We start from the raw sequence: 27,381 nt of genomic DNA, 5'->3' as shown, positions 1-27,381 counted from the left end.
CTAACAAAGCTAAAACCAGCCCTGTACCTCACATGGATCCAGAGATATCCCCATTAATTGGTCCAATTGTTCTGTTAGATTTGTTTCAAGCTGAGGGAGCATGTCCTTTCTGATAGAGTTTGTCCATTTTGCTGCAGCTTCTAACAGAAGATACAGCTGGTGGCAGTTGAAGATTTAAACTCAGTGGGTACGACCACCTCAGTGAGATGGTCAAGAAATAAGGAAAAGAACAAACAGCAGGTGGCGCTATACAGATACATTTTATTGAATAGCTCACTGGCTATACTAAATAAATAATTACATGCAATTACAAAAGTATTCAGATCCAGGATCTGGTTTGAAAAACACATAGAATGTTTTTCGTGGCATAACCCCTTTAACGGGCTTGTCCGTGAGTAGAACATTGATGACCTAGGTCATCAATAACTCATCGGTGGGGTGCAACTCCCAGCACTCTTGCTGATCAGCTGTTTAAAAAAAGTCACGGCGCTTCAATGAGATCTGTGGCCTCCTCTCAGTTTACCAAGCGCAGCGTCGTACATTGTATACATTGTATGTGTACCCAGGTCCTTTCACTGGAATGGGACTGAGCTGCGCCTGGGTCATGCAACTGATGAACGTGACGTCACTGTCCTAGGAAGAGGACGCAGCGCTCACAGCCTCTTCAAATAGCTGACAGGTGAGGGTACTGGGAGTTGGCCCCCCCACCGATCAGGTATTGGTAACGTATGCTGGGGATAGGCCATCAATATACAAATCCTGGAAAACCCCTCCCAAGAATGTGATTAGCACAGTAGAAAAAACGGATTCACAGAAAAGCGCAGGTTTTGGCATGAGCTCATCCTTTTACACATGCCACTTAACACCATTTACAAGCACGTTTTGTCACTTAAATGAAAAGAGATTGTATCAGCTCTTTCATAGCTTACATAACCTTGTGCTGGGCTCAATAGGCGTGTGCTGCATGTGAAATATGAAACACCCATTGAGCAGCATATGGAAAACCGAGGCAGCGTCGGCCAGTGGAAGCAGCAGTGTTTGATCGCCCAGCTGACAAGTGATCTCAGGAATTGTCAGCATCCCTCTTGGCTGGGCCTGTACGGCAGGTTTTTCAGGTACCTGTGTTTGCTCACTTTTTACACAACAATGTGCGACAAACAAGTAGGCGTCATCTCACAAGCCAGCGAGACAGCTAAAAAGCCTCTCAGTACGCCGCTGCTCTTTATGAACTCAAGACGTGCTGGCTGAGAGAGCTTTGCCAAGCAACATATTCTCTCAATATGTAAGTAGATGCTTCTTCTGCATGTAAGGCAAGTCGTAGGCTCAAGCAGAAAAGACTGGGGAGTGTGGCGGGATTTGGCAGTAGACCACATGAAAGAGTGTCAGATGAAATTCTCCTTCAGTCTCTGCAGCACAGTGATCCGATCCCTAAATCCATTCTTTTCTATTAGACACATAAACGTTTGACATTGTTTCTCACGTTACTTTTTCAAATGAACATTTCTGTAATCTCTTAGGAATTTGACTTTATTTTTGCATTTTTCGCAGTTATGGGAACAGTACAGTTCAGTGTATTCATAATAATAATAATAATAGACTCATTTGATATATTTGGCATTCAGATTTTTGTATGTATTTAGTAGGATTGATTTGTTAAATTGATGTCTTGTCATGATTACAGTTGCTTTCTTGTTCTGTTGATCTAAAGAGACCATGGGGTTTAGAGTTCTTCTTTGTGTCTTTTGACTGCAGATAAGTGATTGAAGTAGATGCTACACAGTGATCATTTAACAAAGGGACACAACCTTATTATGCAGTCCACAGGGTCCTTGTCCCCATCAAGGGATCACAAGCTCAATTCTAAATGAACCTATTATCAAGGACGGACTGGGAATGTAAAGTGGCCCTGAAAAAAAAAAAAAAAAAGTGGCCCCATATTGTAGGTGGGTCCAAATTGACAGAAAGCAGAGCCAATATAAATAGGCGGTTGAATGCAGGAGGGTACTTCTACTTCTACCAGATGCTCCTAGCAGTAATTAATGCTGAAAGCATCAGATTGCTATGTACCTGACCGTTGGCCCCCTGGGAAATTTCCCTGTAGGATCCGTCTGTCCCTGCCTATTAGTATGGTTTTTGGTCTGGGGAGAAAATACAAACTCCATGGCACATGTTGCCCTTGGTCAGATTCAAACCCAGGACTACAAGGTGCTAATCACTAAGACACTATGCTGCCCACATGATGCCCACTGTTACTATAGGCAGCACAGTAGCTCAGTAGTGAGCACTTTTGCCTTTCAGTACAGGGGTGCTGGGTTTGGAACTCACCAAGCATGTGTCTGCATGGGTTTCCTCTCACATTTTTAAAACATACTGGATAGTTTAGTGGGCTTTCTATGAACTTGGCCCTAGTGTATAGGTAGAGGTCTGTTCACATGGGCAGATATCCTGCCTGTAAACAAGTGCTGTTCAACAATGCAGCATCTCAATAGGCACTCACTTAGTACATTTAAATGTAGAAATGATCTCACTCTATGGTGATGAACGATCGCTAATACGATTCTTCATCCTCATACAGTCTGCATACTCTCTGCAGACAAATGATGGTTTTTATGCCCACATAAATGCCCAAAAATCTGTATTGACAAGGAACACATTGCACTTCTCATTAGGGTTTATTCACACTTGTGCATGAAAATTAAATCAAAGATGAAAGATGGATTTGCAATTTGTATAATGTTGTTTGTATTCTTCACAGTTTGTTCTACTTTTGGTTTCGTATGGTATCCATTTTTGTTCTGTATTATGTTCTGAGTTGTCCTTATTTATCCATAGTTGTTTCTTTTTTATTGTTAAAGGATGTACTTTTTTATGTTTTTGTAATGTTGCAGAAATATGGGTGATACAAAATGAAACAAATATGCTGCAAACTATGTAAATTCCAGGTCCAACCCCATGACTTCTCTGGGCTAAAACTGTTACCCATGCAGATTAATTGGACTATTGTGCACATTGAAAAAATGGCATGTGCATAAAAAAAAAACATACATGTAATAAATAATTATAGAAATGTGAATAGAACTAATTAAAGGGAGTCAGACCCCGGGAAATACACGGTGAAACCAGGCACATTGCCTTGTAGGACTAAGGGTCCATTCACACATCCGTGTGTGTTTTGTGGATCCACAAAACACAGACATCGGCGATGTGCGTTCTGCATTTTGCAGACCGCACATCGCCGGCACTTAATAGAAAATGCCTAATCTTGTCTCCGCAATTGCGGACAAGAATAGGACATGTTCTATTTTTTTCAGGAACGGAATTGCGGACCCGGAAGTGCGGATCCGCAATTCCGGATCTGGGCAGCACATCGTGCGGCCCCATAGAAATGAATGGGTCCGCAATTCCATTCCGCAAAATGCGGAACAGAATTGCGGACGTGTGAATGGACCCTAACTGAGCTGACTGTAATGATACATTTCACTTAGTGATCTGTTGCTTCATTCTGGAGAAAAAGTACTTTTAATCCATATGCAAATGAGCCAGTCTGTGCACCCTTGCTCCTCCTACTTCCTTCTATGTCAGCCCCTCCCTCCCATTCTTGATGGACAGGTCAATGTGAGATGGCTATGCAGGAACCTGGCCCTGTCTATCAAGAAAGAGGGGCTGGTAAAGGAAGCAGAAGGGGAAACGGTGCACAGTGACTAGGGCTCTTCTTTAACTGCTCATTTGCATATGGATTAAAAGTACTTTTTCTCCAGAATGAAGCAACAGATCCCTAAGTGAAATGTATCATTGCATTCAGTTAAGCTAGCCCCACAAGGCATTGTACCTGGTTTAACCATGAATTATCTGGTGAGAGACTCCCTTTAAATGTATTGACAATATAAAAAAATATATATGGAATTAACAGAGCAACATAATACACAAGTGTGAAAGAGTGCTTAGTAGATTGCAGTGCTAAGCAAGGTAGTAGTAGTGTGGTGAATGGTCATTTACAATCAGAAAAGATTTAGTAAGGGTTAGAAAGCATTTACATGGCAGCCACATTTATTGGAGGCAATTCTTAACACTCCGCCCAACCAAAATGATCATCAATGTACTCTCCATAATGCAACATGTAAAGACAGGTTTCATCAAGAACACAAGGGTGGTAATGATTGCTTGCTTTGTGCATTAAGCATAAGACTAAATATGGTTTATGACTCATACCATGCTCAAGTACTGGTAACCGGAGCCGCCTTACTAAACCTGACAGATTTATGCTTTGTTCTGCGTTGGGCATCATACATAAAACATAGAAGGATGTTCCTATTTCAAGTCTAATAATAAAAGTAAACATCTCAAATAAGTACAATATACAACTAAGGCCAAGTTCACACTTCAGTTATTTGATCAGTAATTTCCATCATTTATTGTGAACCAAAACCCGTGGTGAAGCCTTCAGAGACCAGGTGTAACATAAGGATCTTCACCTGTTCTGTGTTTTTGACCTGTACCTATGTTTGGCTCACAATAACTAATGGAAATAACTGACCATATACTGTAACTGAAGAGTGAACTTGCCCTAAATTATTTTAACTGAGAAATATTAGTTACCCTCACTCGAAATAGGCCCTGGAGGGTGTACTAGTGAAGCCAATGGATGTACTAGTGAGCTGTCTCATTGTGCATGGCCAAAACCTGGAAATAAACACTGCATGCACAGGATAGTGAACAGCTTATAATAATGCACCCCTGCCTCAGGGATGTCAATCAAGCCAGAATGGGCATTTTAAAGCACTGGCCTCCATAACTATTCCGCCAAGCGCTTCCTCTTCCATGGCTTCAATGAGCTAAATTGCCTACAGCTCATGCAATGATGAAAGTTCATTTCATTCCTGGTACTGATTATACATACAGGAACACATTAGGTGATGGTGATGCTTTAGGTGGGTAAAATACTGCTGATAGGTTCCCTGTAAGTTTCACATACAGCTGGCAAATGGTTAAGCTGGGAAGGGGTGGGGGCTACTATAGTGAACACCTACACTTGGTGGCTACAGTGGGACATGTTTCCTAAGCATGAAAACTATAGTCAAAAACTAGAGATTTTACCATAGAAACAAAAAATAAATAAAAAAACAGATGAATGGAACAGTCACAGAAATTTCTGCGTCAGATCTGCTATGTGTGAATATACCCTAACTCCTGCTGAAATCTCTAAAGGGGATTTAGGCATCCACAGCCCTTCAGGGTTTTTATCACTTCTCTAATCATTATAATACATAATGGGCAATCTAATTCTCTAATACAACAATGTAACCGTCTCCAAAGTGAAGTTTTTGCTATAATGACAGAATACGTAATACTACCCTACAAATATTGGACATACAATTAGCCCTACAACACTTGGGTGTACATGGAAAGTATTTTTAACAAGCCATTCCTTGTGATTGCTCTAAAACTCACCGTCTGTCAGTCTGGGAAAATGCACAGAACATGGGACACTTCAAATTAAAGTCCACTGGGATGAAGCAGTGCATTCACCTGCAAGAGACACAATTACATAATCTGTTTTCTATATGACACACATAATTATATAGACAGCTGTTACTAAGCTCAATTTATTTTTAGAAATAACTTGGTTAATAAGTAGTAGGGGAAAGGGTGCAGTAATCTTGGATTAAATGGGTTGTCCGGTTTAAAAGTCCTCTTTTAAAATACCCTGTAACAGTATTTTAAGTTAACACAACAGGTCCTCCATTCCCCTAAAGGCAGACACTGGTTACAAAAAGCCTTTTTCGCTTTGGAAGACCGAGAGTGTCCATTCATTACACAGACAGTCCACTGGTTCCAAGTGAACTAAGAAATGCTTTCCAGAAGGAGGCGCTGCAAGGAAATGGCCCTGGAGTTTAAATCCGATTGCTGGTGGTTCCAGCAGTAAGACACCCTGCAGTTTATTTCCAAAAGACTATTTTAATAAAAAGGGATTGTTTAACCCTCTAATGCATAATCATTTACATGCATGTGATCAGCATTAAGAGGATGTATGGATCAACATTCTACTCCTGTAAAACCCATTTAATAATATTTCAAGTTATGTCAAAAGCAATACCGGTGGCTATTTCACCCATTCAGCTACGTATATAGAGAGCACATAGCATAAGGCTACTTTTACACTTGCATTTTTGTTGGATCCATCATGGATCAGCAAAAACGCTTCCGTTACTGATAATACATCCGTCTGCATCCGTTATGAACAGATCCGGTTGTATTATCTTTAACACCGGGTGAGGTGAGGTTCCAGCACCCCAAAACACAAACACAGCAAAATAAACACAAACCTAATACATAGGTCTCCCTATCTCACCTCTAAAGCGCCGTACACACACGGGGTATCCGGCTCCGACACTCAGCAGGTAATCTTCACCAGGCTTAAGTCCCACACCAGGGGAGAAATCCGGCTTCACTCAGCCTCGTGGCCCCCCAGCCCTCCTGGCTGGGACTACATAGAGCCTCTGCAGGCTTCCTTTTCAAATTCTCCCCTGACTCATACACAGAGGGTAGTTTCATCCCTCATTGAATATTACCGACCACCTCACCTGCAATCACCTCAGGTTAAAGGGAATATGTGCAGTGGAAGGGTGTGTGGACTGAAAGGTCCCACTGCCAAACCTACCTCTCAGTCCAAATAAAATCAACACCATTTCTGGACTTCATTTACCTCACGCAGCTGAAGTATCTGGGTGGGATATACACACCCTCCATGGTTATACAGTACACATTACCACTATATATATATATATATATATATATATATATATATATATATAAATTGGTCATGCTTGCTGCATAGATACTTTACATACATATGTAGTTCCAAGACAAGACGTAATGGGACATGTCTGTGTTTCTGACAACCCAATATTGTTTCTTGTCCTTATTATCAAGATCACATAGCTTAAGTATTAGAGAGACTGTGACTTCAAGATTTCTGGTAGCAGGCATTACTAAAAAAAAATTCCACCAAAGATGCTTCAATTTCGACACTATAGAATTATAGACCAATAAGATATATTATGTAAATATATTTTTTTGTAATTATAGTCCTGACCGGTACATGAACATTACTACTAAAGATGAGCACCCATCAAAAAGAAACCTGTGAAAATCAAGACAACGGCCTGAGCAAGGAGCAGATTGAGATACTTGAATATAATTTCAATAAAGTGTGCAAGCACCCAGAACATACAACCTTGATGCTGATAGCCGCTGAAGCCGGACTGACAGAGCAGGAGACAAAGGTATATAAGGCGTTACTAATGCAGGCACCTTAAAGCAACCCTCCTGTTCTAGAAAAAATTTCACCTTAACTGGGGAATAAACAGAACACTCACCTAGTGTCCGCTTTTTCATCTTTTAGTTACAGATCCTCTAATTCTCAGGCTCCCCTTCTGCCATCCATGATGGCTGCACCACTTCTCAGACTGCGTGATGCATGCTTTGCGTTTGGTAGCCCAAGACACTTCCTGCTGCCCTTGGATTGGCCAGCACTGCTCACTTGACCAGTCATGGCCATTCAAAGAGCATGGCTGGACAAGTAGAAAGTGTTTTGGGCTAACAATGAACAGTGTGTATTAGTCTGAGAAGTGGTGCGGCCATCTTGAATAGCAGATAAGCCCAAGAATTAGTGAATCTGTGACTAAAAAGATGAAATGGAGGGCATCATCTAAGTGTTGTTTCGTTCTTCAGTTCATGTGATTTATTTTTTTCTTGAACTAGAGGGTAGCTTTAAAGGGCTTGTCCCATGAAAGTTTTTATCACCTATCCAAAGGATAACTGATAATTGTACGTGTGCTGCAGAACAGAGCTTTACTTAGACAGCACTCCATCAGTCCCATAGAAGTAAATGGATCTGTGGACCAATGTTTGCACTACTGCTCCATTCAACTGGGGACCCTCATTCTCAGGATTGCTGGAGTTCCAGCAGATGGACCACCAGTAATTCTACATTTACACCTATGTTGTGGATAGGTGATCAATGTTGTTTATGGGATAACTCTATTACATGTAATTTTAAAGTATTTATTCACATGCACAGTAGAACAATATATAACGGATAGCACTAGGCAACTGAAGATATCATCATTCCTAATGAAAATTGGCTGTGTGTTGCTCATGTCATGATTATTATGACAGTTGGAGGTTATGAAAGACCACAACTGCTATATCGTTCTTGTGCAGTGGATAATAAATGCCAGATTGCATTATGGTCTGCCTTGTGCAAATCCCCGGTGCCAAGATCCAAGAGTCTACCATGGTATAAGAAGAGCAAAACACCAATGACATGTGATGCAATGAGCTCAGCTATTTCCTTCAGTCCCATAGATGTTAAATATAGTGGCAGAGTGAATGCTCGACTGCTACTCCACTGAGACTCATGTGGTGAGGAGCAACAGGGAACTTGGGACTCTGTTCTAGTGCACGGTGTGTGTGTGTTTGGGGGGTCCCATCAGTGGGGCCTCTAGTGATCACAGATTTATCACCGATGGTGATACAAGTGGAGTAAGTGGTTGGCTAGGGGGTAGGAGAAGAGAGCACAGTTTGGGTGACGAACGAAGTCAATTGAGGAGTTGGGTGACAGCACTTGAATTGCAGGGATAAGCATGGAAAGAAATAATGAATACACATAGTCCAACAACTATCATGCCAAAGAATAATGTTCATTATCTATGTGTATTCTGCTAAAACGTTGGCTCTAACTAATGGATATTCATTCAGGTAAAACATTGGGGACTTGATTTAAAAAAATATCTAATAATTCTGATGTTTACTGAATATGTGTTTTGTAGCTTTACAAAAGAGGTGGTAAATGTAAACTTCACCCCAACTTGACATTAAGCCTTAGAATGACTCTTCTAATAGTTTCTTTTAAATGAAGGACTGACTTGTTTTCACCATCTGACATGTAGAAGTTTACTGTCTCCTTAAAAGCTTATATACTTACTAGTGTTGAGCGAGCATGCTCGGCCGAATACCAGTTCAGCTCGAGCATCTCTATGCTCGGCACATGGCGGTACTCAGCCGAGTACCGCATGTGCTCGAGCGCAATGCTCAAGTCTCCTCACCGCACGTTTCGTGGCTGCTAAGCAGCCAATAAACATGCAGGTAAGTACTGCCCTCACTGTAATGCCAGTAGCCATGTTGGATACTGGCATTACAGTGATTGGCTGGCCAGAACACGTCATCGGGTGCTATATAGCACCCGATGATGCATGTTCGGCTTATTCTAAGTCAGGGAGAGCTGAGGATAGGAAGGGACAGAGAGTGTAGAGAGTGTAATTGAATATTATAAGTGTACAAAAACTTTTCAGAGACCCAAAAGTCCTTGTAAGGAATATTGTGTGTGACAGCAGCAATATATTTTTGTAGCGCAACCTGCACTAAATTGCTCAGTGTTAGCAAGGGCTGTGCATAGGAAGGGAAAGATAGTGTAGGGAGTGTAATAGAAAGATTTTTATGCAAAAAACTTTTCAGAGACCCAAAAATCCTTTTAAAGACTATTGTGTGTGACAGCAGCAATATACATTTTTAGCGCATACTGCGCTAAATACAGTGTAATAGGTCGCTGGGTACAGTTACATTATGCGCGCCACATCTCCTGTGTAAATTGTGCGCATCCCTAAAATATCAGTGACATCCAGTGTACTTTTTCCGTAGACGGTGTCCGCTGGGGACTGTTAAATTATTCACGCCACATCTCCTGTTTAAAGTGTGTGCATCCATAAAATATCAATGACATCCAGTGCAGTTTTTCTGTAGAATGTGTCCGCTGTGGACAGTTAAATTATCCGCGCCACATGTCCTGTTTATAGTGTGCGCATCCCTAAAATATCAGTGACATCCAGTGCAGTTTTTCCATAGACGGTGTTCCCTGCGGACAGTTAAATTATCCGCGCCACATCTCCTGTCTAAAGTGTGCGCATCCCTAAAATATCAGTGACATCCAGTGCAGTTTTTCTGTAGACAGTGTCCGCTGCGGACTGTTAAATTATCCGCGCCACATCTCCTGTCTAAAGTGTGCGCATCCCTAAAATATCAGTGACATCCAGTGCAGTTTTTCCGTAGACGGTGTCCGCTGCGGACTGTTAAATTATCCGCGCCACATCTCCTGTTTAAAGTGTGCGCATCCCTAAAATATCAGTGACATCCAGTGCAGTTTTTCCGTAGACGGTGTCCCCTGCGGACAGTTAAATTATCCGCGCCACATCTTCTGTTAAAGTGTGCGCATCCCTAAAATATTAGTAACATCCAGTGTACTTTTTTCTATAGACGGTGTCCGCTGTGGATTGTTAAATTATCTGCGCAACATCTCCTGTTTAAAGTGTGCGCATTCCTAAAATATCAGTGACATACAGTGCAGTTTTTCTGTAGACACTACGAACTGTGACATTATCTGTGGTACCTGTCCTGTATAACGTTTCCTCATCACAAATATTTTTGTAAATTTTTTTGCACATACACTTCTAAATCCTACGCTACTGTACGTGTGACATACTTTCAAGAATATATCACATTTAAAATGAAGAAGAAGAGCAGTAGGGGACGGGGAAGTGGTCGTGATGCTGATGGTGCACACAGAGGCCGTGGCCCTGGGCGCGGAGAAACTGTGCCTGCTGCCAGAGCACAAGAAAAACAATCATCTAAGATACCTAGCTTCATGTCCCAGTTTGCAGGGTGTCCCAGGACACCACTCTTGAAGTCAGCCCAGTGCGAGCAGGTGGTCGGTTGGATTTCAGCAGATAATGCTTCCAGTCGGTTAAGCACAACCCTGTCTTCCACCAAGTCCAGTCTCAGTAGCCAGGAGTCTGGTCCACACAATCCTCACCCTGATCCTCCTTCCTCCCACCATTTACAGTGTGGCCAAACAAGTGATCCCACACTCGGATATTCCGAGGAGCTCTTTTCAGCGCCATTACTTGATTTGGCCCTCTCGCCAAGCACGCTTGAATCGGGACATGAGATCTTGTGCCCTGATTCCCAACCTCTTGAGCATCCACAGTCACAAGAACATGATGGTGGTGAACGGCAATTAGAGTTTAATGAGGTGGGTGATGATGAGACACAGTTGCCAATGAGTCAACCGCAATTACTGTCTCAATAGGTTGATGAAGAGTATGAGATGCAGTTGGCAATCACTGAGGTTGTTGTTAGGTCAACAAATCAGGAGGATGATCAGAGTGAGGAAGTGGAAGAGGAGGTGGTGGACGATGAGGTCACTGACCCAACCTGGGAAGGTGGCAAGCCGAGCGAGGACAACAGTTAAGAGGGGGAAGGATCTGCAGCACTGCAACAGGCTGGAAGAGGCAGTGGGATGGCAAAAGGGAGAAGGCGGGCCACACCAAACAGGCCCACAACTGTTAGAGCACCCCCTTGCGGAAATCTCTCTTGCCAAGGGGTAGATGTTCTACAGTCTGGCGCTTTTTTGAAGAAAGTGCGAATGACAAAAGAATAGTAGTTTGCAACCTGTTCCATACAAAAATGAGCCGGGGCGTGAACACTAGCAACCTCACCACCACCAGCATGATCTGCCACATGGCATCCAAGCACCGTAATAAGTGGGACGAACGGCTGGTTCCAAAATCTGTGTCTGCAGGTCACACCACTGCCTCCTCTTCCCCTATGTTACATGCTGGCCAATCCCCTGTCAAAGGCGCATGCCCGAATGCCTCCCGCCCTGCACCTTCGCAAGAACCATCAGCGACCACATCCACTTCCGTGTCCCAGTGCAGCGTCCAAATGTCCCTACCCCAGACCTTTGAACGCAAGCGAAAATACCCAGCCACCCACCCACAGGCCATAGCACTAAATGCGCAGCTTTCCAAATTACTGGCCCTGGAAATGTTGCCATTTAGGCTAGTAGACACTGAGGGCTTCCGCAGCCTGATGTCGGCGGCCATCCAGTGTTACGCAGTCCCTAGCAGGCACTATTTTAAAGGTGTGCCGTGCCCGCCTTACCCCAACATGTGTCCCGTAACATCACAAGTACCCTGACCAACGCAGTTACTGGGAAGGTCCATTTCCACGGACATATGGACAAGAGCATTCAGCCAGGGATGCTACATTTCCCTGACGGCACACTGGGTGAATGTTGTGGAGGCTGGGAGCGAGTCGTACCCTGGGATGGCACAGGTGCTACTGACGCCAAGGACTGCGGGCCCTACATCGATCAGGGTTTCCGCCAGCACCTACATTAGTGGCTTTAAGCACTACTTCTCCTTCTCCTCCTCCACTTCCACCTCCGAATTATCCACGTGCAGCACCAGTCAGTCATCAGTCGGTAGCTGGAAGCAGTGTAGCACTGCAGTGGGGAAGTGGCAACAGGCCGCGCTGAAGCTGATATGCTTAGGGGACAAACAGCATACCGCCGGAGAGCTGTGGCAGGGGATAAGAGACCAGGCTGAGCTGTGGCTCTCGCCACTCAACATAGAACCAGGCATGGTTGTGTCTGATAATGGCCGTAACTTGGTGGCGGCTTTGGAGCTCAGCAAGCTTAGACACATCCCATGCTTGCCAACGTCTTCAACCTTGTGGTTCAGCGGTTTCTCAAAACCTACCCCAATTTGCCTGAGCTACTAGTGAAGGTGCGCCACGTGTGTGCACATTTCAACAAGTCAACAGCTTCAGCCGGTCTGTCAACGCTTCAGCAGCTCTTGAAATTGCCAGCACACCGGCTGTTGTGCAATGTGAGCACGCGCTAGAACTCCACGTTCCACATGTTGGCCAGGCTTTGTGAGCAGCAGAGGGCAGTAGTGGAATACCAGCTGCAACATGGTCGTCATTTTTCCAGTCCGCTTCCTCTATTCACAAGCGAGGAGTGGGCATGGATGTCTGACCTCTGTGAGGTTTTAAGAAACTTTAAGGAATCAACACAGATGGTGAGCGGCGATAACGCTATTATCAGCGTAACCATCCCACTTCTGTGTCTACTCAAAAGCTCGCTGCTCACAATTAAGGACGACGCTTTGCATGTGGAAGAGGTGGAAATAGGGAAAGACATTACAATGGGTGATAGCCAGACCACCCTCAGTTCGTCTTCTCAGCGCCAATTGGACGATGAAGAGGAGGAGGAGCAGGAGACGGTTGCCTCCGCTACGGAGGGTAGTACCCATGGAAGTTTAATTCTATCTGTTCAGCGTGGGTGGGCAGAAGAGGAGGAAGAGGATGAGGAGATTGAGAGTGATCCTCCTGATGACGACAGCGAAGTCTTGTCTGTTGGTACTCTGGCACACATGGCTGACTTCATGTTAGGCTGCCTTTCCCGCGACCCGCGCGTTATACACATTTTAGACAACACGGATTACTGGTTGTTCACCCTTTTCGACCCTTGCTACAAAGAGAAATTCTTACCTCTTATTCCTCTGGTAGAGAGGATGAGCAAAACGGTGCAATACCAGAAGATTCTTGTTGAAAAATTGCTCCAAAAATTTCCATCTGACAAAGCTGGCGGCAGAGTCCGTAGTTCCTTGGCCAACCGAGGAGGGGAGACAAGGGGAACACACAGCAGTTCCAACAGAGGCAGGGCAACACTCTCCAAAGCCTGGGACAGTTTCATGACACCCCACCAGCACCCCTGATGCGCGGCCTACTGTCACAAGGAAAGAGAAAGTTTGGAAGATGGTGAAGGAGTACATAGCAGACCGTGTCAGCGTCCTCAATGATCCCTCAGTGCCTTACATCTACTGGGTGTCCAAGCTGGACACGTGGCACGAACTGGCGCTCTATGCTTTGGAGGTGCTGGCCTGCGGGTATTTAGTGCTGCTGGAGGCATTATAACAGATAATCGTATCCGCCTGTCAACTGAAAATGCTGGCAGGTTGACTCTTATAAAAATGAACAAGGCCTGGAATGACCATGACTTCTCGACTCCACCAGAGGAAAGCGGCTGAACATAAAGGCACTTTAAATGTGTTGTTTATAGTGTACTGAATACACTGTATTCCCATGCGCCCCTTCCACCACAAACAATGGTATATGGTTAAATCTTCCTTTTCTTATCCTCCTCCTCCTCTTCCATCATATGAACATGCTTATTCGTCACATATAATGCCCTTGCATATATGCCCTCACATATAATTTTTTAGAGGGTCAGCTTACCAGCAGGCCTTCACCTAAAATCTTTTACTGGGTCAGCTCAGCTGCAGGCCCGCACCTCAAATTTTTTGCAGGGTCAGCTCACCAGCAGGCCCGCACTTCAAATCTTTTACAGGGTCAGCTCACCAGCAGGCCCGCAACTCAAAGCTTTTACAGGCTCAGCTCACCTGAAGGCCCTCATATGTAATGTTTTAAAGGGTCAGCTCAGCTGCAGGCCCGCACCTCAAATCTTTTAGAGGGTCAGCTCACCTGAAGGCCCTCGCATATTTTTATTTAGAGGGTCAGCTCACCTGAAGGCCCTTGCATATAATGTTTTACAGGGTCAGCTCACCAGCAGGCGCTCGCATATAATTTTTTACAGGGTCAGCTCACAAGCAAGCCCGCACCTAAAATCTTTTACAGGGTCAGCTCACCTGCAGGCCCGCACCTAAAATCTTTTACTGGGTCAGCTCAACTGCAGGCCCTCACCTAATTATACTAAATAGGTAATTTGCGCACATGCTGCCTTGCTTGGATGTGGTAGCCGTAGCCGTTTCTCAGGCTCCCTCTCCTGAATCAAACACTGATTCCCCATTACCCGTAGTTACAATTGTTTGCGCTGACAATAACATCGAAAGTTGATAGGCCAGACATCCGAATGGATCGTCGCCGTCACGGGGATGTGCGATCGCCCCCAGGTTAACTACAGTCACCAAAGCAGCAGCAGGCCCTCATCCATAATGTTTTAGATGGTCAGATCAGCAGGCCCTTGATCCAAATGTTTTTGAGGGTCACCAGCAGGCCATCAATCATAATTTTTCAAGGGTGTGTATGATGCCCTCCTTTATATGTAATAAAGGGTGTATTGGAATGCCGGTTCCTTGTAATTTTTGGCATCCCTTTCACTTAGTGCATATGCTTTATGAGTGTAGGAGTCCCACTACATGAACAATTGCACCACAATGTGAATGAGGCCCTCCTTTATGTGATATACAGGTTGTATCGGAGTGCCTCTTCCTTGTAATTTTTGCCAGCACTTGCACTTTATATACAAGTAAATATACAGGAAAGAATGATTCCTATCAATTTTTCCTCTAAAATCGATTTTTTATTTGGTTTTGTGCGTATTATTGCCAGTCTATCGTTCCCAGCAGCAACCTGCGAGTCCAAGATGCATCCAGGCATCCTTCCCATGCTGTTACAGAACCATTTCGGTGGTGTTTCCATAAATTTCTGACATTTTCCTATGAACCAGGCACCCTCCTCTCTTCAGAGCAGGGGGTACCTGGTTTAATGCTCGGGTTCTCCCATTGACTTCCATTATACTCGGGTGCTCAGTCGAGCACCCGAACATCTCGATGTGTTCGGCCCGAGCCCCCGAGCACTACGGTGCTCGATCAACACTAATACTTACACTTATATAGCAGCAATACAGTACAATGTAATACACCTGACGAGCGTCGAGGTTTTCGGTGTCTGTACCAATTGGACCGAACATATTTTACCATGGGTATAATTTTAATTTTTCTATCTATATTGGTTCACATTTATTTGTACCATTGCCACATAATGATATTTTTTACTGGTTCCTCATAACCCAGTAAGATTGTTACTGATTTTTGAGGGCCCGCATAAACTCCAGCACTGCTATGTATGCCAAATGGCACTAACAGATATCTTATCTACAGTTTGATCTTTGTAGGAGTTTCTCCGGGCTCTCATTTCTATTTCATGACTTGAGTGATACTATATTTAAATTGTCCCGGTAGAGATTATTATTTATATAGTCCTATGTCCAATTGGTTTGCTTCCTATTTTGTAGCAGTAACGTGATGCTATTCCATCTTGCCCTCGTCTTCACCAGTTTATTTTGTATCTTTATGTTTAATAAAATATAGATTTTTATATTATTCTTGCATATTTCATTGGGGACCATTGGTGGTTGTTGTAGGTTTATAACAATGTAATACACGTGCCAAAGTACAATGCGTGTCATAAACAGACTCAGTACCCCACACGGGGAGACTTAAAAGAGGAGAGTCTTACACCATTCTTCTACTGGATCCCTCCTAACAAGACCCCTAAGATCTGTTTCCTAACCAGGGTAAAAGAACTAGAGTGAGTCTAACCACAGCTCCCATTATAGCCTCACATTTTTTAAATACTACTTTTTTCAAATACACAAACTTTTCAAGGAGTAAATGTAAATTTAGTTTAGCTAATTATGTACTCACCCAAAACAGGTGGCTCCTTGATTTCCAGTAAAAGGCCATAAGTTTACACAAAAGATATGGCAGCTGCATAATAGCTAGACATGACCCCCTTTTACAGGTATCTTTGAATCTATCCCAACCATATATATTAAAGAGATAAATAGATTTATAGTTGGACATTCATGAAACATTTATGTAGTCACATATAGGACCTCCATGACGTAGCAACCTGGCCACTCTAAAGCTAGTAAGGACTCTTTCACACAACCATATCAGTGTTTCATTCACGACGCTGTCCAGGGGTGGACTGGCCATAGACCTTATAGGGAATTTTCCCGGAGGGCTGCCTGAGCCATCCTTATGGCCACCGGCTGGGTACATAACAATTGGATGCTATAAGCATTAAAGAGGACCTGTCCCCTCTCCTGACATGCCTGTTTCAATAGTTTCATGCATTTCCCATGTAATAACAGTTCTGGAACATCTAGTCTTATGGCTCTATGTTGTGCCATTCCTTTATTGTTTCTACTAGAAGTTATGAATGAATTGCTATTAGTAAGGGTACAGAGGGGTGGTAACAAGTTGGGGGTGTGTGCCTGCACAGTGTCACTCTATCCAATCAGTGCTGCCATTTTCAGACTGTTCAGGTACATCCCCCCAACTTGTTACCACCCCTCTGTACCCTTACTGCAGACTGCTAGCAATTCATTCATAACTTCTAGTAGAAATAATAAAGGAATGGTACATTATACAGATATAAGAATGGATTCTCCAGAATTGTTATTACATGGGGAACGGATGAAGCTATTAAAACAGGCATGTCAGGAATGGTGACAGGTCCTCTTTAATGCACCTGGCCAGCATCTACAGGTGCCCTCTTGAACTCAAATGTATCACCGTTCTCAGTATTTCGTGCTTCATTGTGCTATTTAGTTCTGCTGGATGGCATTTTGTGCTGCACTACACTTACTTCTGTTGCCCCACCTTCTGTCAATTTGGACCTGCCTATGAGAAAGGTTCAATTTTAGTTTTTTTTTCCAGGGCCATTTTGTTTCCAGCTGTCCTTTAAGGGTCGTATGTCTGTCTTCTGCCCTCTTTCGTGTCATTTATACTCCATATATGCAACTGACAGAACCCATAGACTTCAATGGGCGTGTTTGGTCTACAACATGGACCAAAGTAGTGTATATGTCCCTTGTTTTTTTCAGTGGAAAACCACTGATGTGTCAACACATTAAGGCATCATGCACACGGCCGTTGTTTGGGTCTGCATCCAAGCCGCTGTTTTTGCGGCTCGGCTGCAGACCCATATACTTCAATGGGGCCGCAAAAGATGCGGACAGCACCGCGCAAAAAAAATAGAACATGTCCTATTCTTGTCCGTTTTGCAGACAAGAATAGGAATTTCTGCAATGGGCTGCACGTTCCATTCCACAAATTGCGGAAGGCACACGGGCCGCTTCTGTTTTTTCCGGATCCGCGGTTTGCGGACCGCAAAAAACGAAATGGTCGTGTGCATGAGGCCTAAAGTGAATGGATATATGGAGAGTACAGACAGCACATGTAAGTGATTCACTGTTGTATGAAAGAGGCCTAAGGCTACATGCACACGGCAGTGTTTTTTTTGCGGCCTCCGTTCCATTTTTTTGCGGATCGGATGGTTTCCCATTCATTTCTATAGATCCGTTAAAAATGCGGTGGACTCATCCATTTCTTTACCGCGTCTGCTGTCCGTGTTTCCCATCCGCAAAAAAAGTATTGCATGTCCTATTCTTGTCCGCAATAAACGTTTTGCGGACCCATTGAAGTCAATGGGCCTGCACAAAAATGCGGATGACCAACGGAAGCCATCCGTATGTCATCCGCATCCGTTTTTTTTTTGCGGATGGTTGCTGGGAAACCTGTATATATTAAATTATAAGAATTACAGCCTTCAGGTTTTTTTTGCGGACCGCCAAAAAAAACAACTCAAGACACACAGAAACACAACCTACAAAATTTGCGGACAAACGGAACGGATGTGGATGTAAAAAAAACAAGAACACGAATCTGCTATTTGCGGACAAACGGAACGGATGTGGATGTAAAGAAAACAAGAACACGAATCTGCTATTTGCGGGCCACAAAAAACAACAGTCGTGTGCACGTAGCATAACTTGCATACTAATACTGATTATTACATCTAGTTAGCACTCAGTTGCATTATCTTATTTTTTTATATTATTAGGTACATTTCCCTGTGTATATCTACATATCCATTGGAGGAGATTTGTTAAATAAGTGATGAAAAGGAAAACGGACTCATTAGCCTATAGGATCCTTTTAGATTCCACCTTTCATTTTTCAGGGCTCCTTTGGAAAATGAAAGGTGGAATCTGATTGGCAACTAAGCCTGTTTTCCTTTGCACCACTTTTGATAAATCTTGTCTCATAAAATGTTACAAGATAAAATGTGTCTGGCTTAAAGAGCAGGCTGCTGTTTTATCTCTTCCACAGTAACCCGGGTGGTACTAACATTCATCGCTTTTAAAAATAGCTATATGCACTTGCCTTGGTTTGTCATATGACCCACTTGTCCTGCTCATTGAACAATAGGGTACACATAAGACATAAACAGATCACACATTGTCACAAATGGTTAATGTGCAGGCCCTAGATGTTCTTTGTTTAGCTATACTATCAGCGGCAGTTTGTTCGTCTGGCTGACCTTGTGGGTACAGAAAGGCATCAATTGTGTCTCTCCTTTCAGTAAGGAGAGAAACTGATACATTAATGGGTAGCGGTGGACATCACCCGGCCTCTGTCATCACACTGAGATGCTTGTTCTTGTATTGGAATCCTCTCTTTTAGGAAATTGGTGTCTAGCTCTACATCTCCCTACCATCACAGATGACATAAAGAATATGATGGATCATTGTTAGTATATGGACCTTCTTAATGAGATATTTACTCAATCATTTCCTTAACCAGCTCCAGACCGCCTAACGCAGGAATTATTCCTCCTGGACGCATCGGCGCGTCCTTTCGCGAAACGCGAGATTTCCTGTGAACGCGCGCACACAGGAGCGCGCGTTCACAGGATCGGAAGGTAAACGAGTTCATCTACAGCCTGCCAGCGGCGATCATTCGCTGGCAGGCTGTAGATGCGATTTTTTTACCACCTGAAAGGTATATCAGACGCTGTTTTGTCCCTTTTGCTTGGATCGACCACCAGAGGACACAGGCAGCTCTGTAAGTAGCACCAAGCACCACACTACACTACACCCCCCCCCTGTCACTTATTAACCCCTGATCACCCCATATAGACTCCCTGATCACCCCCCTGTCATTGATCACCCCCCTGTAAGGCTCCATTCAGATGTCCGTATGTGTTTTGCGGATCCACGGATCCGCGGATCCGCAAAACACGGACACCGGCAATGTGCTTTCCGCTTTTTGCGGATCCGCACATTGCCAGAACTATATAGAAAATGCCTTTTCTTGTCCGCAATTGCGGACAAGAATAGGACATGTTCTATAGGCTCAACAAAAAACGCTGTGTTCGCCTGATCAGGCCTGATCTTGTGCGCACACTTGCGTTCAGTCCGCCCCACCGCAGTGACAGAATTTTTTTTTTTCTGATCACTGCAAAAACACAGTAAAATCGCTGCGGCGCTATAAAGATCACTTTTGAGGGGCATGGCGAGTTCATAGAAGATTTTTTTTTTTTGGCACAAGTTAGCTGAAATTGTTTTCTTTTGTTTTTTTTCTTACAAAGTCTCATATTCCACTAACTTGTGACAAAAAATAAAATCTCACATGAACTCACCATACCCCTCACGGAATCCAAATGCGTAAAAATTTTTAGACATTTATATTCCAGACTTCTTCTCACGCTTTAGGACCCCTAAAAAGCCAGGGCAGTATAAATACCGCACATGTGACCCCATTTTGGAAAGAAGACACCCCAAGGTATTTCGTGAGGGGCATGGCGAGTTCATGTAAAATTTTATTTTTTGTCACAAGTTAGTGTAATATGAGACTTTGTAAGAGAAAAAAATATATATATATCATTTTCCGCTAACTTGTGCAAAAAAATAAAATTCTAGGAACTCGCCATGCCCCTCACGGAATACCTTGGGGTGTCTTCTTTCCAAAATGGGGTCACTTGTGGGGTATCTATACTGCCCTGGTATTTTAGGGGCCCCAAAGCGTGAGAAGAAGTTTGGAATCCAAATGTGTAAAAAATGCCCTGTGAAATCCTATAAGTACTCATTGGAATTTGGGCCCCTTTGCGCACCTAGGCTGCAAAAAAGTGTCACACATGTGGTATCGCCGTACTCAGGAGAAGTAGGGCAATGTGTTTTGGGGTGTATTTTTACATATACCCATGCTGTGTGTGAGAAATATCTCTGTAAATGACAACTTTTTTTTAATTTTTATACAAAGTTGTCAATTTACAGAGATATTTCTCTCACCCAGCATGGGTATATGTAAAAAAAACACCCCAAAACATATTTCCCTACTTCTCCTGAGTACGGCGATACCACATGTGTGACACTTTTTTGCAGCCTAGATGCGTAAAGGGGCCGAAAGTCCAACGAGTACCTTTAGGCTTTACGGGGTTGCTCATAATTTAGCCCCGCCCAAAATGCCAGAACAGTAAACACACCCCACAAATGACCCCATTTCGGAAAGTAGACACCCCAAGGTATTCGCTGATGGGAATATTGAGTCCATGAAAGATTGAACTTTTTGTCACAAGTTAGCGGAAAGGGAGACTTTGTGAGAAAAAACAAAAAAAAATCAATTTCCGCTAACTTGTGCCAAAACAAAAAAACTTCTATGAACTCGCCATGCCCCTCACGGAATACCTTGGGGTGTCTTCTTTCCAAAATGGGGTCACATGTTGGGTATTTATACTGCCCTGGCATTTTAGGGGTCCTAAAGCGTGAGAAGTAGTTTGGAATCCAAATGCGTAAAAAATGCCCTGTGAAATCCTAAAGATACTCATTGGAATTTGGGCCCCTTTGTGCACCTAGGCTGCAAAAAAGTGTCACACATGTGGTATCGCCGTACTCAGGAGAAGTAGGGCAATGTGTTTTGGGGTGTATTTTTACATATACCCATACTGTGTGTGAGAAATATCTCTGTAAAATGATAACTTTGTATAAAAAAATGGGAAAAGTTGTCATTTACAGAGATATTTATCTCACCCAGCATGGGTATATGTAAAAATACACCCCAAAACACATTGCCCTACTTCTTCTGAGTACGGCGATACCACATGTGTGAACTTTTTTGCAGCCTAGGTGCGCAAAGGGGCCTAAATTCCAATGAGTAGCTTTAGAATTTCACAGGGCATTTTTTACGCATTTGGATTCCAAACTACTTCTCACGCTTTAGGGCCCCTAAAATGCCAGGGCAGTATAAATACCCCACAAGTGACCCCATTTTGGAATTCCGTGAGGGGTATGGTGAGTTCATATAAAATTTTATTTTTTGTCACAAGCTAGTGGAATATGAGACTTTGTAAGAAAAAAAATAAAAAAATAATTTTCCGCTAACTTGTGACAAAAAAGAAAAACTCACTATGCCCATCAGCGAATACCTTAGGGTGTCTACTTTCCGAAATGGGGTCATTTGTGGGGTGTTTCTACTGTCTGGGCATTGTAGAACCTCAGGAAACATGACAGTTGCTCAGAAAGTCAAAGTGCGTAAATTCAAATTTTTGCACCATAGTTTGTAAACGCTATAACTTTTACCCAAACCAATAAATATACACTTATTGCATTTTTTTTTAATCAAAGACATGTAGAACAATAAATTTAGAGAAAAATTTATATAGAAATGTAGTTTTCTTTGAAAAATTTTACAACAGAAAGTGAAAAATGTCATTTTTTTGCAAAAATTTCTGTCAATTTTGATTAATATCAAAAAAAGTAAAAATGTCAGCAGCAATGAAATACCACCAAATGAAATCTCTATTAGTGAGAAGAAAAGGAGGTAAAATTCATTTGGGTGGTAAGTTGTATGACCGAGCAATAAACCGTGAAAGTAGTGTAGTGCAGAATTGTAAAAAGTGGTCTGGTCATTAAGGGGGTTTAAGCTACGGGAGCTGAGGTGGTTAAAGGAGTTATCCCATAATTAATGTAAAAAATGAACATCATATATAGTCTGGTACATGACAAGCTCTTTCTAACAAAGCTAGAACCAGCCCTGTACCTCACATGGATCCAGAGATCTCCCCATTCCTTGCTCCAATTGCTCTGCTAGATTTATTTCAGGTCGGTAGCTCAGGGGGCTTGCCCTATCTCAGAGGGCGTGCCCTGTCTGCTACAGCTGGTGGCGGTTGAAGGATAGAACTGAACATGTGACTGCTTGGTTTATGGACTATTTTATGGATTTTTCAATAAAAGAAGCCTCCAGTTGCTGGATTTCCTTTCTTTCTTAACTGAACATGTGCTTCCATCTCAGTGAGCAGGACAAAGAAATTAGAAAAAGAGCAAACAGCAGGTGGCGCTATACAGATAGACTGCAGTGAATAACTCAGTAGCTATAATCACTTTTTACTGATTTACTATATATAGTGGTGTAAATCTTCTTTAGATGAGCTCCAAGTGAAAAAAAAAGTCTGTGAGGCTAAAACTGTTTAGCAGCTATGGCCATATTCATACAATAGGGGAGATTTATCGAAACTGGTGTAAAGGAAAAATGTCTTAGTTGCCCATAGCAACCAATCAGATTCACCTTTCATTTTTCAAAGGAGCTGTGAAAAATGAAAGGTGGAATCTGATTGGGCAACTAAGCCAGTTTTCCTTTACACCAGTTTTGCTAAGGCTATATTTGAAATTTAGTTACATTGTGTGACCTAACTAATATAAGAATTGTCCCTATGATTATTATTTAGTCGTCAAGCAGCAATACTTGATATTACAACATATTAATAAGGGCGCTGGAAATGACATCAAGTTTGGTGGTGATCAATATACAGTACAGACCAAAAGTTTGGACACACCTTCTCATTCAAAGAGTTTTCTTTATTTTCATGACTATGAAGGCATCAAAACTATAAATTAACACATTGTGGAATTATATACATAACAAACAAGTGTGAAACAACTGAAAATATGTAATATTCTAGGTTCTTCAAAGTAGCCACCTTTTGCTTTGATTACTGCTTTGCACACTCTTGGCATTCTCTTGATGAGCTTCAAGAGGTAGTCCCCTGAAATGGTCTTCCAACAGTCTTAAAGGAGTTCCCAGAAATACTTAGCACTTGTTGGCCCTTTTGCCTTCACTCTGCGGTCCAGCTCACCCCAAACCATCTCGATTGGGTTCAGGTCCGGTGACTGTGGAGGCCAGGTCATCTGGCGCAGCACCCCATCACTCTCCTTCATGGTCAAATAGCCCTTACTTTCAAAGTTTTCCCAATTTTTCGGCTGACTGACTGACCTTCATTTCTTAAAGTAATGATGGCCACTCGTTTTTCTTTACTTAGCTGCTTTTTTCTTGCCATAATACAAATTCTAACAGTCTATTCAGTAGGACTATCAGCTGTGTATCCACTTGACTTCTCCTCAACGCAACTGATGGTCCCAACCCCATTTATAAGGCAAGAAATCCCACTTATTAAACATGACAGGGCACACCTGTGAAGTGAAAACCATTTCAGGGGTCTACCTCTTGAAGCTCATCAAGAGAATGCCAAGAGTGTGCAAAGCAGTAATCAAAGAAAAAGGTGGCTACTTTGAAGAACCTAGAATATGACATATTTTCAGTTGTTTCACACTTGTTTGTTATGTATATAATTCCACATATGTTAATTCATAGTTTTGATGCCTTCAGTGTGAATCTACAATTTTCATAGTCATGAAAATAAAGAAAACTCTTTGAATGAGAAGGTGTGTCCAAACTTTTGGTCTGTACTGTATATCTAGTATCAATTACATTACATATGAATATCTTAATACTAAATGTCAATGGAAGCTGCCACAGAGAATCCTGGATTGGACAGTCTACATTTTACCTGCCTAATCCTATACTTGGGGACATAAGACCCTATGCATGGAGCCCTAGTCTGCATGTTATGTCAAATGAGTATATCTACAGCACCTATGAGCAGCAGCATGAGTGAAGAAGGAAGGGAGCAGGAAACGTGGCCGTTATGTCATTGCTCAGGGCGCTGTGCCTGACACCATGGGACGTTAGGGCAGCTGCAAGAAAGTGGGGGCAAACTTCACAGCATGAGAGCTCGTCCACACAGTAGAATCTAGCATGTGCACAAGCAGTGCAGTGCAGTGGGATGGAAAAAAACAGTAACAGTACAGGTTAGGAACAAAATTTGTAACAGTCAGACATATACATTGGAAAAACTTTAATAGTGCAGCAACCTCGAGAGGAAGATGGAAGGAGTAGTAGTAGCTCTCACATTTTACGGTGGTTATCGTCCCTCTGGCTTTCCTGGGGCTGTGCAATGAATGGAGGTGCATCCTTTCTACCATCGGGGCACACCCTTGACCTTATGGGACTCCTGTCTGGTTTTAGTTTGGGTGCCCTTGGATGTTTTTGACTGGGTGCAAGGCAGGGGGTCAGGTAAAGTGAGGGTCCATGACCAGGCCTGTTTCAATGCAAAAAATAAATCCCTTCTTTACTAAGTAGTTAATGGGAGTAGTAGTTCATACAGCAACAAAAAGCAGTGTTCAGTGGTGTGTTACACAGTAGAATTCTCCCAATAGTTGTCTATAGGCAGCAGCAATAATGGTAGTAATCTTCCCTAGGTCTCACTCTAAGTTCAGTTTACAAGCTTTCTAAATAACCTCAGGTGTGGAATTCTGTTATCATTGACTTTTTCTGCAATTCCCAGGGTACAGATTTTATATCCGGACGGCCAGTCCATTATAGTGTAGAGGTGGGTGCCGGAGGCAATTAAAGCTTTCCACAAGCAGTAAAGTCTTAATGGCATAAATGAGCAGTACTTTACTGCCTGAATCCAGTGCAAGACCTTGAAATGTAGTTTTATACCTTCTGTTGATGTTCTCTTTCCCTCAGGGCTAGTTTCTCCGTTAGATTGTTCTTTGGTAGCTTTTTAGTCTCAGGAATGGGTGTTCCTAGATTAGGCTTCTCTTTGGGCTTACTTAACAGGAGCTCTTACACATTGGTCTTGTCTATAGCTTCTCTGACTCCTAACTCAATAACCAGAGGAGGTGGGCCAAGCCAGACTCCACGGCAACCTAACCAAGATTGCCAGTGTTAACTGTTTGATGTCCATACACAACTGTTTGGAATACATTGTGCACAGAGAGATAAATGCTTTTAACATTAGATCATAACTTTTAACTTTTAGCAATCAATCAACTATTTGCAGTGATTACACTAGGTCACTGCACTAGAGTCTTCCACCTTCCATGTCTCATTTAAAATAGTGGTGTCTTCTTATGTGTCGGGGGGGGGGGGGGGGGTCACAGTTTTTGAAATTCAACACACTAGTTTTATACCACACTGTTCTAGTTATAAGATATGTCTGTAATATTGTTAATGTAGGTTTCAGTGCATATGGTTATAACGCAAGGCTATAATGGTGAGCCACACAGCAGGGTTTATATGTGGCTTCTGGGATTATTGACCTATTATCATGTGTACAGCTGTCTAAATATAGATTGTACTTCTTGTTGTGATGAGTGCACGATGTATAGAATAACAGTATGGAATAATACATTCATTCTGCCTCATTTCGGTATTTTTTGTTAGCCCGAAAATTCAAACAATAACCAAGTATTATGTTTGAATAATCCTTGTAATGCAGCTGCAGATGGTTTGACATGTCATATCAATATATATAATAATTAATTTAATTAATAATCAATTAAACAAACTAATCATTCTTTCCTTTTTCTTTTTGCTCTAGAAATGGTTCAAAGTCCGGTTATCTAAATGGAGAAGATCTGAGGGTCTACCTTCAGAGTCTGGCTCAGTCATGGACTAAAGGAGAATTCTTTAATATAAACACACTTTATTTTTTCTACCACATTATATAAAGATAAAGTAATCTTGAAAGCGGATATAATAAATAATACTTATCTAAATATTATGTATATATACTAATGTAATATATTTTAAATGCATATTCTTAAATATTGCTTCATTTTTGACAAATAAAGAAACTTCTATATAAAACATTTGGCAGCAATATTTATTGGTAACTTAACTAGTTTATGTTTTGTACTGCTTATATATACAGTACTGTGCCACAAAGTAAGAATGCTTTCAAAATAGAGGTGTTAATAGTTACATTTTTATCACTGTACAAAATACAAAGTGAATGAACAAGAGAAAACTAAATCAAATCAGTATTGGTGTAACCACGATTTTCCTTCAAACCAGCATCAATTCTTCTAGAAACACTTGCACACAGTTTTGAAGGAACTCCACACGAAGGTTGTTCTAATCTAAACAACTTTGAGAACTAACCTCACATCTTCTGTGAATGTGGGCTTACTTGAATCCTTCGGTCTCTTGACTCAATGTTGTTGACATTAGGGCTCTGTAAGACATACCTTTACTTCCAGAGGTCCTTGTTCTTCCTTATGCTGAAGATAATAAGATAATTTTGTATAGTTGGAGGTTGTTGTCCTGCTGCAGAATACATTTGGAGCTAATCAGATGCTGATCATTCCTAATGGCTACTGCATGATGGATAAGTATCTGTCTGTATTGTTCAGCATCGAGGACACCATTAATACTGACCAAATCCCCAAGTCCTGAAAACGTAGTGCAGCAGATGAAAGATAGATCATGCTTATTTTCCTTCAAAATAAGAAGATGTCGGGCTGTGCTTTTAGCTCAGAATTGTCAGAAACCAGTAGAACCCAGGTATACCAATTTATTGTTAGGAGAAGTCTGGACAGAAGTGATCTTCATGGAAGAATTGCAGCCATGAAGTCATACCTTTTGATTTTTACATCAATTATGACATAACATCTTTTAGACCTGCTTATCCAACCAGAGGTTTAGCAGATCCACTTTACTGGGTGAGAACATAATAATTGGAATGATGAGAATAATAATATAACTACAT

The 27,381-nt window shown here is 42.3% G+C and overlaps 1 protein-coding gene across 2 annotated transcripts; it reads left to right on the top strand.

Annotated features, from left to right (window-relative positions):
- Positions 1 to 956: 956 nt before the first annotated feature.
- HOPX (HOP homeobox) lies at positions 957 to 26,480 on the top strand. 2 transcript variants are annotated; one of them, XM_040417392.1, is made up of 3 exons: positions 957 to 1,115; positions 7,087 to 7,283; positions 26,212 to 26,480. In XM_040417392.1, exons 2-3 carry the CDS (start codon positions 7,119 to 7,121, stop codon positions 26,287 to 26,289), a joined length of 243 nt encoding a protein of 80 aa, XP_040273326.1. In that variant the 5' UTR covers positions 957 to 1,115; positions 7,087 to 7,118; the 3' UTR covers positions 26,290 to 26,480. The 2 variants fall into 2 exon arrangements, with proteins under 2 accessions (XP_040273326.1, XP_040273327.1); XM_040417393.1 differs by lacking the exon at positions 957 to 1,115 and adding an exon at positions 1,124 to 1,282.
- The last annotated feature ends 901 nt before the right edge of the window (positions 26,481 to 27,381 follow it).

This window comes from Bufo bufo, chromosome 2 (assembly GCF_905171765.1).
Source record: "Bufo bufo chromosome 2, aBufBuf1.1, whole genome shotgun sequence".
NCBI lineage: Eukaryota > Metazoa > Chordata > Amphibia > Anura > Bufonidae > Bufo > Bufo bufo.
Note: the sequence above shows the minus strand (reverse complement) of the source record. Positions and strands in the feature narration are given on the sequence as shown.